General features: G+C 38.5%; 1 protein-coding gene across 1 annotated transcript in view; it reads right to left on the reverse strand.

Annotated features, from left to right (window-relative positions):
* LOC131429253 (uncharacterized) overlaps positions 1-20,889 on the reverse strand; it is a 367,830-nt gene that overhangs the window by 198,011 nt on the left and 148,930 nt on the right. Inside the window, exon 6 of the mRNA XM_058593304.1 lies at positions 12,879-13,041. Coding sequence (XP_058449287.1) covers positions 12,879-13,041 — 163 coding nt within the window. The remainder of the gene's footprint in view (positions 1-12,878; positions 13,042-20,889) is intronic.

Consider the following 20,889-nt stretch of genomic DNA (forward strand, 5'->3'; position numbering starts at 1 on the left):
GTTTAGGAGTATACGACTTTTCATATGAATCTGAGTTTGTAGAAAACGGTTTAGCCATCTCCGAGAAAATTGAGTGAAATTATTTGTCACACACGCATTTGCTGATCTCGACGAACTGAGTCGTATGGTATATGGAAGTCATGTTCTTCCAGCATTTATTGCTGTAAATAGTTTAAATCAATATAATTATGGAATGCTGGTATCATCTGGTTTACATATGCCATATTCGAAAGATTATGTTGCCAAAAATGAACCGTGCTAAAATTGGTCCGAGGCAAATTGTCATAAAAAAGTATTCTGCACACAGTCTTTTTGGTACTTAGAAACAATTATATGTAACAGTATAAAAAATCGTGCTTCATGTTGCTCCCAAGCATTACTTTTTCATACAGCGCTCAAAATTCCTTCTACTGGAATAAGGCTTACACAAAAATATCGATATCTCCGTTAAAAATGGACGGATTTTAACAATCTATGGCTTGTTGGATAGGTATTACCGAGCGAAATCTATGTCTGGAAACATATTCTGTTTTCAAGGTCAATTGTGACAGATACTGTCAAAAAACTGAAAATTTTGACATAAAACTTCGTATAACTCAAAAAGTAAACATCCGATCACAAAACCATTCAATAGCGTTCTGGGTGACGGGGAGACCTTTCATTTGCGACTAGTTTGATCAAAATCGGTCCAGCCATCTCTGAGATCTCGACCTCTTAGTTGACAACACACATACAGACACACACACACACACACACAGACATTTGTTCAGTTCGTCGAGCTGAATCGATTGGTATATGACATTCGGCCCTCCGGGCCTCGGAAAATTTTTCGAAAGTTTGAGCGAATTCTATTCCTATTTTTATATATATAAAAAAAGGTAAAACGAGCGTTAACGTATTATCATTCATTTGTGTTTATTTTAAATCAATTCCAATTATAATATTAAGACAATTGCAGGAAACGGCCAAATGATCCTTTCGGCGAAATGACATTCGGCGAAGTGGCCCATTCGGCGGAATGTCATTCGACGAAATGACCCTTTCGGCGAAATGACCCTGATCCGTTATGGTTTATTCAGCAAAAAGCTGCATCGAAACAAAAAGAACGGTAAGTTTTCTTTTGTTCACAACATTGTTTTTGATCTAGAAAATAAGATCCAACACAGTTTGCGTAGAATACTCGTAATGGGTTGCTTTTCTCTGTAGCTTCTTGTTGTTTTCGCTCGGGCTACGCCGTTCGGAATACTATTTGTATTTCTTTTTTGCTTTCTGAATGCAAAAAGTTTTCAGTGAGAGAGTCACTGTCGCACAATTGAATGAAGAAAATAGTGATTTTGAATAAAAATAGTTACGCTGATAGCAGACTGCCTGTGTTTCATTTTCGTTTATGCCTTTTCAGTAAATACAGCGCAAGAAGTCGCCAGCGTATTTATACCTGCCAAAATAGTAAGGACAATCGGAAATGCAACACTTTTTAGCCGGTTGTGTACCATCTGCAGATGACAGAATCTAATGTTGTGTCTTAGCTAAGAAATGACAGAACGTTGTCCTGGTGAATTTAACTAAACAATTTGCCATTTCAACTATTGTTCTAGCAGTTTTAAAGGAATAAAGCTAACAAATCCAAATTAGCAATATTAGGAATTTTATAGTTGTCCTAAAAAATAACTAACTAAAATCCGTAGATCAACTAATTTTTTCGCCAAAATGCTGATTTCGGTCTTTGAGTATACCGAAAGTACGTACAACGTGGAAGAGGGAAACACAACACGAACGATGGGTACTATGTTATCGATGTCTGCTACTGATGTGTGATATTGGTAAAAGATAAAAATTTTAACTATTTTATGATAAGTGCGACCGAAAGAATAAAAGCATGTCAATGAATTGGAAATTACTTGAAAAAATAAACATTTTCACAGCCGGTAGTGCAGTAATACCGTGCCGGTGGTGTAGTAATGTCAATGTTAACAATAATAGTAAGAATCCTACTACATGTTTTAAACCGCTGATTCATGCTCACGGAACGACCGAAATCAGCATTTTCGCGAAAAATTTAGTTGATTTGCTGATTTTAGTTAGTTATTTTTTGAGACAACTAAAAAAATCTTACTTTTGCTGATTTAGATTTTTTATTCTCATTCCCTTAATAATAATAAAATATTTGTTGAAATGACTATTTTTTTTAGTTGAATTCACAAATTAAACGTGCTGTCATTTCTTAGCTAAGGCACATTTCATTTCCATTCAACTAATTTTTTAGTTGAATTAAAGAAATATAATGTTGTTTTCAACCAATATAAATGGTTGAATTGGCTTCTGCAATCTGCAGCTATATGGCGCCCTGTCACCGAAACGGTAACACCGTAATGACTACTAGCCACTAGATGGCACACTACTGCCGAAAAAATTTCAGACGCGGTTGTCTTTTCTATATTGGCAGGTATAAATACGATGTTGTATTGGAGAAAAAGACATAAACGAAACGTAAACATCGTTTTGAATTTTTTTCTTCTTAATCACTGTTTTCTTCATTCTCACTGAAAACTTTGAGCACTCGGAAAACAAAAACCGAATACAAATAGTACACCGGACGGCGCAGCTCGGAAGGTTTGAAGATACAAAAAAACTTCATCACAATTAGAGTGAAACATTCGAAATTCACTTCACTGTTCCGCGTAAAACATTATTACGCACAATCGCTTCAAGCGCGCACAAATTCTGAATAAATACGATTTCCACTAACCGTTTACGACATTTTTACATATCGGTTTAGAAATTTAAATAAAGATATATCGAACACATGCGAAAAACATCAAAACAATTTTCAAGCAGTTTCAATAAGATTGTCCTTTTCAGCTTTTTAATGGATTGTTTTGCTTTGACACTTCTCATGAGTTTTTGGCTAATAAACTTGTTAATAATACCCATTTCAGTTTTGGTTTCTTTGTGCTGTCCTTCAGTAATGATGGTGATAGATAAATAGAAACAAATTTTCTGATTTTAATAACAAAATTAGTTGTCAATGAGAATTTCGTGTTGGATTGAAATATTGCTGGTTTGTGTCCAGGATATTCACCAACTAAACACATTCTCTAAAAATAAGAGTTTTTTCAGCAAAGTAAATTCTCAATTTTAACTAATTTTATAGTTATTTTGGAAATTTTGTTGTTAAAATCAACTAATTCAAAAACAGTAATACGAATTAGGCGCAAGGCTAATTTCGGTCGTTCCGTGCTGTTTATCTTGACTAACATATGCAAAAGTAAAAGAAAAGCAGGTTCACTTCGTTTGTTAGATTTCGTTTAATTGGTTTCATCGAAATAGAGCATGAGATAGTAAGTCTAGGTTTAACTAGATTCAAAACTGTTCCAATTTGTAGGTTATATTTGTTGCTGACAAACGAATCAACTTCGGCTAGTCCGGTCATCTGAATCCGTTTTCGGAAGAATTGGAAATAGTGATCAAAAACTGCAAAAAGGATTCCACTCACTTTTCTTCAAGATGGCCAAATCGATTTTCACAAACTTATAAGTTCAAAGCAAAAGTCTTACAGTTTCATACGGAATTCCTAAATTTGTTGTGGATACTACTTTCGGTTCCGAAACTACAGAGTAAACAGAATTTGTAGATTTTGTTAGATTATGTCCGAAAAAACTTTCCTATTTCTATTCAATGAACAGTTGTTTTTGCGAATTCAGCAGTAATATTTATTATGTTATGAGTAATATGAGAAAGGCATCATTACACCAGTAGGTGGACTCAAACAAGTACGTAAGTTTTTTGTACAAACCTACTTCGTAAGAAGAGGCTTTTGCATGAAATGAAATGATCTCCGGCTCATTTATATTCCATGGAAACTTCTTAAATATGGATATTTTTGGAACGGGTTTGATAAGTAGATTCTGGAAAACGATGTTTGAAATCCAAGATGGCGACTTCCAGTTTATTGATATTTCTTGAAAACCCTTTTACATAAATAGGTATTTTCGGGAAGGATTTGAAAAGTAGACACTGGAAAATGATTGAGGTCTTTCTGAATCCTAAGATGGCGTCTTCCGGTCTTTGAAACCCTTATAATATGAGTATGTTGGGAATAGATTTGAAGATCGGATGCCGGGGTCGGTTCGATGTTTGGGATCTTTCCGAAATCCAAAATGGTGACTTACGGTTTATTGGTATCTTTTGAAAACCTTGGCATTTACTCTCAAAATAATTTCTTCCTCAAAAATGGTTTTCCGGCACTTACTCATCAAACCCGTTCCGAAAATACCCATATTGTACGGGTTTTCAGCGAACATCAATGAACCGGAAGTCGCCAAATATATATTCCAAACATTCCAAACATATATTTTTTGCACCTACTCTTCACATCCGCTCTGAGAATAGCTATATGATTGGGGTTTCCCACATTCATTACACAAAACTTTTTTTACGAAGTAAATTCCAAAAAACGTAAACTTTTCTTACTAACTAACTCGATTTACTCATTCGTATCCGAGTGTTCGATAAGCAAACACACGTTTTTATAATCGACATCGGCGAAGGTGCTTATCTCAGCAAGGGCAGAGGAGGAGGATTCCTCGTATGTGGGTGAAGAAGTAGAGCGTTTAGACTCTGACTACGAGATGCCACCACTGGATGATTCCGTTCTCTCCTCTGAGAAACCAACTCCTCGGGGGGTCCGTGGGTGGTATACTTCCGGCCCATATTAAAATCTCTTCGAGTTATGAATATTGCTCAAGATCTGACAAAGCATTACTCGGCAATAAAATCTATGGACAAAGTGTCGCCAAACAAGTTGCGGGTCGTCGTGTCCGACCTGAAGCAAGCAAATCAGATTGCTGCTAGTGAACTTTTCACGAGGGAGTACCGCGTGTACATCCCGTATCGTGTTGTGAAGATCGACGGTGTGGTCCGTGATGAGAGCCTGACAATCGAAGATCTGATGAAGGACGGAGTAGGTCGTTTCAAAAACCCCGACCTTCAGCCAGTGAAAATTTTGGAGTGCAAGCAATTGCAGGAAGACTGCTGAAAAATGCATTTACTGTGGCGGAAGTCTTCATGATCTCTCGGCGTGCCCAACGTGTATACAGCGGGAAGAAAAACTAACAGTTCGGCTGAAAAGTTCGTATCGTTTAATAGAAACACACATTTTTTTGCCAAAATTCGTTTTTCTTATTCAACATAATTGCCATCAGAGGCGATACAGCGATTATAGCGATCTTCCAACTTTTCGATACAATTTTTGTGGTACGATTTGTCCTTTGCCTCAAAATAGGCCTCAGTTTCAGCGATTACCTCTTCATTGCTTCTAAATTTTTTACCAGCGAGCATTCTCTTGAGGTCTGAGAACAGGAAAAAGTCACTGGGGGCCAAATCTGGAGAATACGGTGGATGAGTGAGCAATTCGAAGCCCAATTCGTTCAATTTCAGCATGGTTTTTCGTTGTTGTTTTTGATCGATTGTGAGCTCACGCGGCACCCATTTTGCACAAAGCCTTCTCATATCCAAATATTCGTGAATAATATGTCCAACACGTTCCTTTGATATCTTTAGGGTGTCAGCTATCTCGATCAACTTCACTTTACGGTCATTGAAAATCATTTTGTGGATTTTTTTCACGTTTTCATCGGTAACAGCCTCTTTTGGACGTCCACTGCGTTCATCGTCTTCGGTGCTCATATGACCAGTACGAAATTTTGCAAACCACTTACGAATTGTTGCTTCGCCCGGTGCAGAGTCTGGATAACACTCATCAAGCCTTTTTTTGGTATCGGCGGCACTTTTTTTCATAAAAAAGTAGTGTTTCATCAACACACGAAATTCCTTTTTTTCCATTTTTTCACAATAACAAAAGTAGCTTCACTCAAAATGCAATATCTCACAAACTAATAATCAAACAGCTGTCAAATTTATACACGTATCTTTTGAAGGTTGGTACTAACTGAAAATGGTATGGATTTAATTCTAGTGGCGCCCTCTCATAGAAACGATACGAACTTTTCAGCCGATCTGTTGAAGGTCTCAATGAAGCAGCGTTCGAAGCGGTCTTACGCGGAAATATTAAAAAGAACGGCTTCATCGCACCTTGAGAACCCATTTTCTCTCTTGCCAGTTGATGAAGGTAGCTCTGACGACCCCGGCGAAGGAACATCTTACCCATTGCCTGGAGGAAGCAGGAAAAGACCAAATTCGGTCTCTTCCAAGCTTCCTCGTAAAGGCGTTAGACTGTCTTCGTCGCAGAATAATCAAAAAGAAACAAAAAGTGCTGACTCTGAACCGAATCAAATTCCACCAGGTTTGGGAAACTATAATAAGGAGTATCCAGCACTTCCAGGGGCATCAAAACACCATAACAACCCCAAATCACAGCAAGAAAATCAGACAAAATCTGGATTGCTGAGATTCTCTGATATCGTGGACTGGATACTAACAGCCTTCAATATTACCGATCCTCTTAGAAATCTTTTAACTGCTTTGATACCAACAGCAAGAAAATTTTTTAAATCAGTTGTCTGAACAATGGCCCATCCTCTCAGCGATCGTATCATTCGATGGTTAATTTATCATTAGAAATCGAGGATATTATCACTGTACTCCGGTGGAATTGCAGAAGTATCATCCCAAAACTTGATTCTTTCAAATACCTGCTAAATACTCGTAACTGCGATGCATTTTGCCTGTGTAAAACATGGCTTACTTCTAACATTACCTTAGACTTCCACAGTTACAATATTATTCGCCTGGATCGGGACGACTCTTATGAAGGGGTACTTTTAGGAATCAAAAAGTGCTATTCATTTTATAGAATTAATCTCCCCTCGATACCAGGAATTGAAGTTGTTGCTTGAAAATCAATAATAAAGGCAAACATCTATGTATAGCTTCCATCTACATTCCTCCCAGAGTCTCGATAGGGCATCGACTACTCACATGGAACCTCTTCCCGCACCACGGTTAGTTTTAGGAGACTGTAACTGCCATGGTACGGGACGGGGCTGCCTATATGATGATAATCGCTCTTCGCTAATCCAAGATCTGTGTGACAACTTCAATATGACCATTCTTAACACGGGAGAAACGACACGGTATCCTAGACCTCCTTACCGCGCAAGCGCGCTGGATTTATCCCTGTGCTCGACTTCGCTACAGTTAGATTGCAAGTGGAAGGTAATCTATGATCCTCACGGTAGTGATCACTTGCCGGTCTTGGTTTCAATCACCAGTGGTCTAAGACCATCGGAGACAATCAATGTTTCGTATGATCTCACGCGAAACATTGATTGGAAAAGCTACACGAGCTCGATATCTGAGAAACTAGATATATCACAGGAGCTTCCTCCGGAGGAAGAATATACATTTTTGGCTGGTTTGATTCTCGACACCGCCATTCAATCGCAGACGAAACGTATACCCGGCGCGAAAACTAACATTCGTTCTCCCAACCCGTGATGGGACAAAGAGTGCTCAGAGCTGAGAGAGAAAAAAGCATCAGCTTTCATCGCGTTTAGAACCAACGGAACACCTGAAAATTACCACAAATCCGCGGCGTTAGAACTCAAAATGAAAAGTTTGATTAAAACTTAGAAACGCGGTTATTGGCGACGGTTTGTTGACGGATCAACGAGAGAAACAGCAATGAGCACATTTTGGAATACGGCCCGACGCATGCGCAATCGAAATCACGCGAACGAAAGTGAGGAATATTCAAATCTCTGGATATACCAAGTCCCAACATCGAGCTCGAACGAAACACCGTTTTCAATGATGGAGTTTTCACTTGCACTTTTATCATGTCACAATAAAGCCCCAGGGTTAGACAGAATTTAATTCAACTTGCTGAAAAATCTGCCTGATTCTGCTAAAAGACGCTTATTAAATTTATTCAACATGTTTCTTGAGGGTAACATTGTACCATATGACTGGAGACAAGTGAAGCTTATCGCCATTCAAAAACCAGGAAAACCACAACTCGTATCGGCCGATTGCTATGCTTTCCTGTATTCGGAAATTGTTGAAGAAAATGATTCTATTTCGTCTAGACAATTGGGTCGAGACTAATGGCTTGCTTTCAGATACACAATTTGGTTTTCGCAGGGGCAAAGGAACGAACGATTGTCTACCGTTGCTCTCAACAGAAGTTCAAATGGCATTTGCTCGTAAAGAACAAATGGCATCAGTTTTCCTCGACGTCAAGGGGGCATTTTATTCAGTTTCCATTGACATTCTATCTGAGATAATCAGCATGGTCTTTCACCTGTCTTAAACAACTTTTTATCTAATCCATTGTCTGAGAAACACATGCATTTCGAACATGGTGATTTAACAACATTAAGATTTAGTTGCATGGGTCTTCCTCAGGGCTCATGTTTAAGCCCCCTCCTATACAATGTTTACGTAAACGACATCGATAAATGTATCAACACATCTTGCATGCTAAGACAACTTGCCGTCGACAGCGTTGTGTCCATTATAGGACCCAAAGCGGGCGATCTGCAAGGGCCGTTACAAGATACTCTTGCCAACTTATCAACATGGGCTCTTCAACTGGGTATCGAATTCTCTACGGAGAAAACTGAGCTAGTTGTATTTTCGAGGAAGCGAAAAGCAGCCCAATTACAGCTTCAACTAGGGGGTGAAACCATAGCTCAGGTCTTCACATTAGAATATCTCGGGGTCTGGTTCGACTCCAAAGGCACCTGGGGATGTCACATTAGGTATCTGAAACAAAAATGCCAGCAGAGAATTAACTTCCTTCGTACAATAACCGGATCATGGTGGGGTGCCCACTAGAGATGGTCGGGTATAGAAATTCTTATACCCGAACCCGACCCGTACCCGAGTGATCAGCAAAAAAAATTACCCGTACCCGACCCGTACCCGATTAAAAATTTAAAAAATTAACCGTACCCGACCCGTACCCGATCAATAGTAAAAAAAAATTACCCGTACCCGACCCGTACCCGATAAAACATAAAAAATTTTACCCGTACCCGACCCGTACCCGATTAAAAATTACCTGTACCCGTACCCGACCCGAATGAGTAGTAAAAAGTTTACCAAAATTCAGGATGGAAAAAATAAAGTGTTTTAGATAGCGAGCTAGATAGAGCGTATCAGGCTCTAGTTTGTAAGTAAAATACATTAAAATGCTTGTTTACATTTGAACATATAAATACACTGTGAAGCATGAACAGATTTCCAATGTCTTTGGTACTTTATACTCATTTACAAATGTCAACAAAAGGGAGTAATATCTACTCAAATTTTTCGAGAAGCTTATTGATCCAAAATGTCGTAATACCCGTTGTATTCAATTTTGGGTAGGTATGGTTTTTACGAAACAGTGCGACTTTTGATCTAATTCTTTAGAACCACAAGTAAGCGTGCTCATTATCTTGACACACAAACAAAAATTCACATTAGAATCACATGAAAAATCACGAACATCCCCTAAAATTAATAGAGTATCATCGGTTCGTTTACGTGAATTGACCAAACATCAAATAATTCACGTGTATTCCCGGTGTGAAAAATTCAATTTTGAAAATGGTGAACTATGAGTCCTTCGAGTGTAAGTAGTTTGAACATTTGTGAGAAATTTTTTTTGGTTACATTTTTTTTACTACAAAGCAAAATGAATTATGATTTTGATTTAAATTAATCTGTCAAGTATGCCCGTTTTGTAAGCCTCACAAACCCACACCAACGATGTTAACGGGAGCTGGTGGTTTTTACAGCCATTGAACTTCTGTTCCACCTCCCTTGGAACCCTCAACGAGTGAACACGGTGAAAATTTGAGCATTTCGCGTGAAAAGATTTTCACCCGTACTTTTGCGACTGTCACGCATCGAGATTTTCAGTGAAAAGAAACGTAAACTAACTCGACGTCAACATTTCAAAAGGGCCTAAAAACAATTGACAGATTTTCTTTGTTTACTTTCTCTTTCGACTATATCTGCGTTATTATACAAACGTTCGTTACATATTTGGTAATGTTTGAAACATGGAAATATTATCTTTCATCCTACACGAATACTTTGTAGGTACACGTGAAAATTAAGGAGATATTCACAAAAGAGAAAGTAAACAAAGAGAAACTCTCATTGGTTTATGTGCCCTTATGAAATGTTGACATCGAACTGGCAATATAGCTCAACTTGCTGTGCCATCAATCGGTGTCATTTCAAGTGAGGTGACACCACCCAAAAGTGAAGAATAAGAAGAACTTCTATGCAGATTTTCTGAAATAAATGTTCATGTTTTTATGGGTAGAATCCTAATGATTTATATGTAAATTTTGAAAATCTCCAACCAATATTTAAAATAACAGTTTTCTGGTATCTGAATGTGATATGAGTACTACAATACATTTTATATATTAATCAAATAATTTTTACTGGATTGTGCCTTAAACAGCTTTAAAATGGCAGTCCATTAAAACCTACGTGAAAAGTAGGGTCTGACCACAACATCTTAGAGCTAAGGCAGTGTGTCTTATTAAATATGTTATAAAAAAGTAGGGTGGAAAATATTTACATAACTTTTCACGTAACTATGATTGATCGTTTTTTTTAAATGAAGAAAAGAAATGTTTTTTTCTGGAAAAAGATGCCAGTTTTCAGGTCTGGTTCTAGGCGCGAATGTCAAAACCCCTTGAATCAAATTGTTTATTTTTCGGAACAACTGATTTGCAATAAAAAATTCTCGTCAACGTGTAAACATATTTATGTGAAGTACAAATGGTCGGGTAATCGATCAGAAAAAAAAATTTACCCGTACCCGACCCGTACCCGAGTGAGTAGTAAATTTTTTTACCCGACCCGACCCGTACCCGAGTAAGCAGTAAAATTCTTTTACCCGTACCCGACCCGTACCCGATTGAAAATAAAATTTTTTACCCGTACCCGACCAAAAACCCGTCGGGTACGGGTACGGGTCGGGTTTCGGGTAAAATACCCGATACCCGACCATCTCTAGTGCCCACCCAGGACACCTGATCAGGTTGTACCAAACAACGATATTGTCCGTTATGGAATATGGATGCTTCTGCTTCCGATCCGCCATTTTATTAAGCTGGAAAGAATTCAGTATCGTTGTTTGCGCATTACCTTGGGGTGCATGCAATCGACTCATACGATGAGTCTTGAAGTGCTGGCGGGTGTTCTTCCGTTGAAAAACCGGTTCTGGGATCTCTCATATCGTCTGCTCATCCGATGCGACGTCTTGAATCCAATGATGATTGACAACTTCGAAAGGCTTGTCGAGCTTAATTCTCAGACCCGTTTTATGTCCTTGTATTTTGACTACATGGCTCAAAATATAAATCCTTCTTCGTTTGTTTCCAACCGTGTTCATTTAGTGGATACTTCTAATCTTACTGTGTTTTTCGATACATCCATTAAAGAAGAAATTCGTGGAATCCCGGATCCTGTACGCCCTCAAGAGATCCCAAAAAAATTTAATAATAAGTTTAAAGAAGTTGACTGTAATAAAATGTTTTACACTGACGGATCATAACTGACGGATCATATTCTCCACTGGCTTCGGTATATTCAATGTAAATTTCACCGCTTCCTATAAACTCAGTGATCCAGCTTCAGTTTACGTCGCAGAACTAGCTGCAATTCAGTATACCCTTGAGATCATTGACACTCTGCCCACAGATCACTATTTCATTGTATCGGACAGTCTCAGCTCGATTGAGGCTCTCCGTTCAGTGAAGACTGGAAAGCACTCAACGTATTTCCTGGGAAAAATACGGGAACAATTGAGTGCTTTATCTGCAAAATCATACCAGATTACCTTGGCTTGGGTCCCCTCACATTGTTCCATACGGGGCAATGAGAGGGCGGACTCACTAGAGGACTGACATTTATGAAAGACCAATTTGCTTCAATGAATTCTTCAGTTGTTGTCGTCAGAAAACTTTAGCCAGCTGGCAATATACTTGGAATAGTGGAACTCTGGGACGATGGATGCACTCAATAATCCCACAGGTATTGACGAAAGCTTGGTTCCGGGGGTTAAACGTGAGCCGAGACTTTATTGGTGTAATGTCAAGGCTTATGTCTAATCGTTATATGTTCAGCGCGCATCTCCGTCGTGTGGGGCTCGCCGAGAGTGGTGTCTGCGTTTGCGGTGAGGGTTATCATGACATCGAGCATGTTGTTTGGACATGTATCGAGTATTGTGATGCCAGATCCCAACTCATAGGTTCCCTTCGGGCCCGAGGTATACCACCCTTCGTACCAGTCCGCGACGTCTTGGCAACTCGAAATCTTCCTTATATGACTCTCATCTACAACTTCTTGAAAACTATCAATGCTCAAATTTAGTGCTCTCTCTATCTCTTTCTCGTCTACAGCTCTATCGAACTCATCTTTACGCTGCTGAAAGTATGACCTGTATAAACGATGCTTCGGAGCGTACACCTGCATTGAACTGACTGAGTTGCTGAAAACTACCCAAAAACGCCACATCAACGTCAGAGCACACCAACAAAGCATCCCAACCAAGGATAATCTCTCTCGTTACAATCTGAAGAACGTGAAGATTCAGAAAACTCTAAAAAATTTGTGCCACAAACGAATGATGTATTTTAATTCAAAATCAATATCCCACCCTCCTCACATTCTATTACTAACTCTAGGGGAGTATGCCGCCCCGTAATACGGCATCCCTTCCTCTCTTCAAGGCAATCGGCCACGTTAAGCTAAAGCAAATGAGCCCAATAAAATTTTATATGAAAAAAAACTCGATTTACGGGCCCCCCTTTTCGTTCGTAATCAAAAGTTTCGGTGTATTATTGTCACTTAAACAATGTAAACATTACTCTTTGGGCTAGTTTCACCCAACATTTTTTGACACTTACGTTACGACCATGTGACTTAGGTCGACGTCCTCCGGCAGCTCCGCCTTGGCATAATCTCCGATGATCCATCCGATCGTCAGCTGATTCTCCGTAACATAGGCTTCGGTACTGATATTGGGCAGATTGCGCTCGTAATGACATGAGCAAACCTGGTCAACACATTCTGAAAAATAAATGACAAAATTAGTGCATTATCCAAATCAGTGCAGTAAAACTTCATTCAATTCAATTGAAACTGAATGTGGAACACATTGACGATCTCTCCACTGCAGTAAACTTCACTCTCTGACACACACAATGTTTGCTGACGGCCCGAACGAGCAGCATTCAGTTCATAACTCGTTTCTCTTCAATCGAGGCTCAGTTTAATTACCGTCAGTTGATCTCTCGAAGTTACAAAATATCTCCTTCAATAGTGTGAGAGCGGCCTTCAAATGAGGTTCATGTAAACATTCGAATTCGTTCAATAAAATGGATGAAAGACAAACCAGATAGCTGAAATATCAATCACAGAATACACATAAATTAATTGTTTCCTCCTTCAGTTTTCATTTTTAATACTTTACTCCATTTATAATTCTATTCGTTCGAACTTGCTTACTACCAAGAGCGAAGGCCTTGAAGCAGGTAGATTACTTGGCACTTAAAACTAAGCAAGCAAAACTTCAAATGACTAGGTACGTCTATTCAACTGACGATGAATACTGGGAGCTTCACTTGAAAATGGCAGCAAAAGTCAAATGAATTAGTAGGGATATGCTGACGGTCGGCGGCCATAAATTTCGTTTTCATCGTATATTATTCGATTGAAAATGAAATTTTACCGCACTAATTCAAATACCTAAATGTGTATGTTCTGGCCATGCAATTGGTCGAACTTGCGGAGGATCATATAGCGATATTGCCTAGCAATCGATAAGAATTTTGTCAGATCTTATCTAATGGCTTAGTTATAAGCCCGGGAAAATCTAACACATGGATCAATAAGTCCCGAGACTAAAGCAGAGATGGCGCTCGTAGTAAACCAGTAACCACGTCTTTCTAGAGTACTAACCTTTGCTTGAAACAGGTCAAAATTTTAAGTCGATCCGACCAGAAACAGTTGAGTTATCGAGGTTGGAGTAAAGTCGTTTTGTAGTTTGTTTAAAAAATGGAAAAAACCGAGTTTCGTGTTTTGATAATGTGGTAGATCTGTGTCGCCCTGTTGAGTTACGACCAACGTTGTATCTCACACAAACATACATGGAGAGTGTGAATATCGAATCAGTGGATATTGGCTCTCAGTTAGATTCTTACTCTCGAACAGCTCACACGTAACGAGTTTACGCAGGTACCACAAGTGGCGACGAGGATAAAACAAAACAGGAAAACGTTTGTTTGGAGCAATTCTTCGACGTGAATAAACAAAAATATATATAGGGAAACAGTTTGATTAATTATCAGTTGCTGCACTCGGAAGCGTAATTATTGTAGACAGAAAAAGGGTATGTACAAAAGTAAATTAATTGAAAACGTGGTTCTTGATTATCTCGCCATTTTGAAAGGGTCATTTCCGATCGAGATAAAAGCACCAGTATGTGTGTGTGTTTAAGATGATCGCATGAATTCTGTAGCCATGCTGGTGTTGCGGAATATGAAAAAAAAAATGAAACATGATAACGAAATATTGAACAATGATAGTTCTGAATGTAAAAAAAAAAATGAAAGCTCTGTTTCAAATGGAGTCTTTATGAAAATGAAATTGTGAATAGATAATGGCTCGCTCTTTAATGTTGCGATGAAGTAAAATGATAATGTGTTTTAAACAGTAGAGATAGTTTGTATAGTATCGCTCTTTAATGATGCGAATGCGATGGCAACTAAAAAAAAAAATGCTTTGGGTTAGTGTTGTTGAAAGCAAGATTAGATTCGAAAAAAAAATTTTTTTTTTTCGTGACAAAACGGTCGGCTTCATTGCATGAGAATAATGTTTGACTTATGTGTGAGTAATCGTATCACTTGTTTAATTGAGATGAATTGATTTATTGATAATATTCATGAACATGTTTCGAAGTAAATTGAAAGTAATTTGCTTTCTTCACAGCAACAAAGAAATCTAAATATGGACGAAGGGGACGAAATTATAAACGCACAGGTGGTTCATCAGAACCTATCTTTTTTCAACCCAGCAACCTACAACTTACCACCTTTTAAATATAAACATCTGCCACCGTCGGAGGTTCGTAATGCCTGGTGTTCGTGGATACGTTGGTTCGAAAGCATAATGTCAGCAGCTAATGTAATGGACGGCCAGAGTAAGAAGATGCAGCTGTTAGCCATGGGTGGTCTTGAACTGCAAAATGCGTTCTACGGAATTCCTGGAATGGAGAACGAAAACAACGATCCATCTGTTGATCCGTATATTTCAGTAAGACAAAAATTATCGGATCATTTCGCACCTAAGCACCACGAGAGCTTCGAACGCTTCCTATTCTGGACGATGACTCCTGCAGAAGATGAGTGCATCGAAAATTTTGCTTTACGAGTGCAACAGAAAGCTGAAAAATGTTATTTCGGAAAAACTAAAATCGAAAGCAGACATATTGCTATAATGGATAAAATTATTAACTATGCATCTGAAGAATTAAGACAAAAGCTACTAGAACGGGAAACGTTGACACTAGACGATACAATCAAGATCATTAATGCGTTCCAGTCTGTAAGGTACCAATCGGAAAAAATGACTATAAAAACCTCTTCCATCACCGTATACCGACTTTACGATAACACATCTATTTCAAATCAACGATGTATGCGGTGCGGGTATAATCGTCACCGGCATAAGGATCAACGTCCAGCAGCAACAAAGACATGTCTAAAATGTAGAAAGGTGGGGCACTTGCAATCGGTTTGCCACACAAAATCTAATGAGAAAACTGTAAGTTAAAAGGTTATTTTCTTTCCGACATCTATTTTATAAAAATATTTGATTTTCATTAGAATTCAATCGGCCAGAAACGTAAATCACCTTTTATAAACAATCAAGATCCACTAAAATTTACTAAAAGACCACGAAACATTTATACCATTGAAGAAGTAGAGGAACCATCTGTGAAGCACCGGGAAGACCTGCCGGTATACAATGTGGGGAATAGTGACGATGAATTGATATCATGTCGAGTAGGAGGTGTCAATATAGTTATGCTGATCGACTCTGGGTCACAGTATAATCTAATTGATGATACAACTTGGGAATTAATGAAACTTCGTGATGTTATAGTTAGAAATGATAGACATGATACCGACAAACGCTTTCTCGCTTACGGGCGTATTCCCTTGAAATTGTTAAAAGCTTTCGATGCCGATCTAGAAATTGAAGATGGTAGAAATGTTTTGAAAACCACAACATCATTCTACGTCATTGAGAAAGGTCAACAACCGTTACTGGGTAAAAATACGGCACAACAATTGGGCCTACTAAAAATTGGTCTGCCTAGCTCCCAGTCGAATTCAATTAGTAGAGTCGAACATGGAAAAACAGTTTTTCCTAAAATCCATGGTATCAAGTTAAGTTTACCTATTGACAGAAGCGTTTCTCCGGTCATACAACCATTACGTAGGTGTCCCATACCACTCTTGCAAAAAGTTAAAGCTAAGCTGGATGAACTTTTGGACCAGGATATTATAGAAAGGGTTACACGACCCACTTCGTGGGTTTCCCCTCTAGTACCTATTCTCAAAGACAACGGTGATCTGCGTTTATGCATAGATATGCGACGGGCAAATCTGGCAATACAGAGACTGAATCATCCCTTACCCGTCTTTGATGACTTGATACCAAAATTCAAAAATGCGAAATATTTTACCACCCTTGATATAAGACAAGCCTTTCATCAGGTAGAACTGATGGAAAGTTGTCGTGACATCACAACATTTATAACAAACTGGGGTCTCTACCGATGCAAACGGTTATTATTTGGAGTGAACTGTGCACCGGAACTATTTCAGAACCTAATGGAGAGTATCTTGTCAGAATGTTCAAACACGGTTATATTTATTGATGATATAGTGATTTTCGGTTCTACACAAGAAGAACATGATGCTGCTGTCAGAAAAACTCTGAGTGTCTTAAACCAGTATGGGGTTATGCTAAATGATCATAAATGCAAATACAAACAAAAAAAAGTACGGTTTTTGGGACATGAACTTTCGTCTGATGGAATATCACCAGCCGAGGACAAAGTTCGATCGATTTCACAATTCAGAGCGCCTAAATCAAAAGAAGAACTAAGAAGTTTTCTGAGATTAGTCACTTACGTGGCAAGATTCATCCCAAATCTTGCTACATTAACCTATCCATTGCGAAACATTCTTAAACAAGGTATAACATTCGTTTGGAAAGAAGAACAGCAAGATTCTTTCAACAAATTGAAACAAATTATTGGATCGGTTGATAACTTGGGGTATTATGACCCGATGGATCGAACCTTGGTTGTAACGGATGCTTCGGGTGTCGAGCTAGGAGCAGTACTGATTCAATTCAAAAAAGATAAGCCCAGAATCATATGTTACGCTTCAAAGAGTCTTTCGGAAATAGAGAAAACATATCCGCCGATTGAAAAGGAAGCTCTGGGAATCGTATGGGCGGTTGAAAGACTTAAAATCTATCTACTTGGCATTACGTTTGAACTGGAAACAGATCACCGTCCACTGGAAACACTTTTCACTACTAATTCACGTCCCACTGCAAGAATCGAAAGATGGATGCTAAGAATATAAGCGTTTTCATTCAAGGTATTTAATCCATTTGTCCGATGTTTAAGTTTGAAAATAAATTTGTAAATTCATTCTACAATAGGTTGTATACCGTAAAGGATCAGCGAATCTAGCTGACGTTATTTCGAGATTAGCTTCACACGTCGATGATCAAGAGTGGAATGACGAATCGGATTCATTCATTGGCCGAGTCTTGGCTCAAACATTGTCAACGCTCATTGATAGTGATTATAAGACAAATTTTGATTCAGACACGGAGGTTGCTATTAGGGCTATTCAGGATCATGCAGCCATAGATATCGAAGAAGTAATAAAGGCAACCGAATCAGACCCCGAGCTACAAAGATTACAAGAAAGTATCATGACTGACAACTGGAATCATGAGATTTTAAAACCATACGCAGCGTTTCGTCATGAGTTTACATATGCTAACAATATTATCATGCGTGGGATGAAACTGGTAATACCAAAAGCACTTCGTTATAGAATGTGTCAGCTTGCCCATGAAGGGCACCCGGGACAGTCCATGATGAAAAGGAGATTGCGCGATCGTTGTTGGTGGCCCGGAATGGACCAAGATGCTGTTAAAATCTGCGAAACATGTGAAGGCTGTCAACTAGTGCAAATTCCTGATCCACCTGAACCTATGATGCGACGCCCTTTACCAGATAAACCATGGATTGATATTGCGATAGATTTCTTAGGCCCAATGCCAACCGGGGAGTATATCTTAGTATTAATAGACTACTTCAGTCGATATATGGAAATAAGAATCATGCACAAAATAACAGCTAACGAGACTATCAAACACCTGAGGGAAATATTCAGAACTTGGGGACCACCAAGAACAATTACGTTAGACAATGCAAAGCAATTTGTTTCATCGGAATTCGAAGATTTCTGTAAAATAAATGGAATATATTTAAACCATACTACCCCTTATTGGCCACAAGCCAACGGAGAAGTAGAGTGACAAAATAGATCTCTATTGAAAAGAATGAAGATAGCTAATGCGATTTACGGAGATTGGAAAGCAGAATTGAATAGTTTCTTGGATCTGTATAATAATACTCCTCATACGATTACCGGTAAAGCACCCAGTGAACTTCTCCAAAATCGTATTTTACGGTCAAAGCTACCACGCATTGATGATTTGACAACAGCACCACCATCTTCGGATTTTCGGGACAGAGATTGCGAAAAGAAAGCTTTAGGCAAACAGAAAGAGGATGCTAGGAGATTGGCAAGACCGAGTCCCATAGCTGTGGGTGACACTGTTCGTATGAAAAACATGACATTGCAAAACAAGCTTTCTACCGATTTCTTGAAAGAGAAATCTACAGTGTTAGACAGGCAAGGTACAAACGTAACAGTGCAGTCTAAGGACTCAGGACGACAATATGAAAGGAATACCTCGCATTTAAAAATTGTTCCGTGTGCGCAGTCAGATAATGAAGACGAGTGTGCTCTCCCTGAGATTGTGGATGATACAACCTGTCGGATGAGGGGCTCAGAACCAAGCAGTAACTCTACCGAAATAGATACCTCCCATAGTTATCAACAATTACCGATGCGACGCTCACAACGTGTCCCCAAACCATCTAAAAGATTTAGCCCTTAGTATAATGTTTCCAATATTTTATAACCAGACAAAGGTAAACTAATAAACTATAATTTTTGAAAAATAAGGAGATGTGGTAGATCTGTGTCGCCCTGTTGAGTTACGACCAACGTTGTATCTCACACAAACATACATGGAGAGTGTGAATATCGAATCAGTGGATATTGGCTCTCAGTTAGATTCTTACTCTCGAACAGCTCACACGTAACGAGTTTACGCAGGTACCACAGATAAAACATTGTTTTTTAATGGGTAAAAACACCGTGCAAGCGAAACAATGGATTGAAAAATGTTATCCGGACTCTTGTCCATCAAAAGCAACGATTTGTCGGCGGTTCGCCGAGTTTAAACGTGGTCGTACACCGGTTAGTCTCGGGACTTATTGATCCATGTATTAACAATGTTCCAATGCGAGACTTAAAGACTGTCCCAGAAAGTATGGACGCAGCCAAAAACCGCTGCCATTTCGCAATGATTCAGAATCTGTCAATTTTCATGGCTGCGACCTGTTGTTTACACTCTTCTCTAACCATTTGTGCAGTTGTTTATTCGTTTCCATTAGTTTGTTTCGAAATGCGTGGACTTTCAGCAGAACAACGTCGAAAAATTGTGTACAAATGGCGCACAGAACGCGGACTGTCACTGAGAAAGATAGCAAAAATGGAAGGAGTAAGTGAAAAAGCTGTGCGAAATGTAATCAGGAAGTTCGGTGAGGATAACACCTTTGAGGATAAACCGAAAACAGGTCGAAAAATTAGAGGGTTGTATTCAAGACACGACCGAGCACATTAACACTAAAAATGAAACGTTTCTAGGGTCTTCATAATAAATACAAAAATAAAGATGATAATGATAATGATACACTAAACTTCACTACACTTCAAAGTTACTTGAAAGCTCAATTTTAGATACAAACAACCTAAAGATTTAAACCTGAACAAATGAAATTATTTTATTTTATGATGATAATTTTCGAGAAACGTACAAAATTATTAATTTGATTTGATTTATATCGCTTATTTACCCCCAGTTTTAACCTAATAATGGTCGTTCACTGGGTGGACTTATTAATTTTATAAACAGTTAATCGATCCAAGAGAATGTTGTACCAGTAATCTCAGTCATGGTGTAATTTTATTAATCCTTCAAAATCGTCGAGAATCTTCGGAAAGTGTCGGTAAATAATATGGCAACAATACGAGGAAGAAAACATGTGAAACAGTCCGCATAAAATATTTAGTTACTTACATTGATTCTCGCTTTGGCATATTAGGAATATACGGAATTCCGAAATTTGGTTCATATTGTAACTTGATGTTATTAACACATGAATGAACATTGTCATAGTAACAACGCGTGTAGCCATCAGACGCTTATTGTTTTGAAGCAAATAATAATTGAACTGAAACTGGCGGTTAACCAAATTCTACGAGGGTTCCTATTAAAACGATACATGTAAAATCGCAGGTAAACTTACCTTGAGTTTATCTTTGATACTATATGATATTGCATCTAATTGTACTGTATATGTGAGCCTGTGGAACTCATTTATACTACTAAACCGAGGAGGCCGCTTTTAGATAAGTTTCAGAATCTATTTTTGAATCTTTTGAAGCGTTTAATTCCTGGTGGGAC

Source organism: Malaya genurostris, chromosome 2, assembly GCF_030247185.1.
Source record: "Malaya genurostris strain Urasoe2022 chromosome 2, Malgen_1.1, whole genome shotgun sequence".
Classification (NCBI taxonomy): domain Eukaryota; kingdom Metazoa; phylum Arthropoda; class Insecta; order Diptera; family Culicidae; genus Malaya; species Malaya genurostris.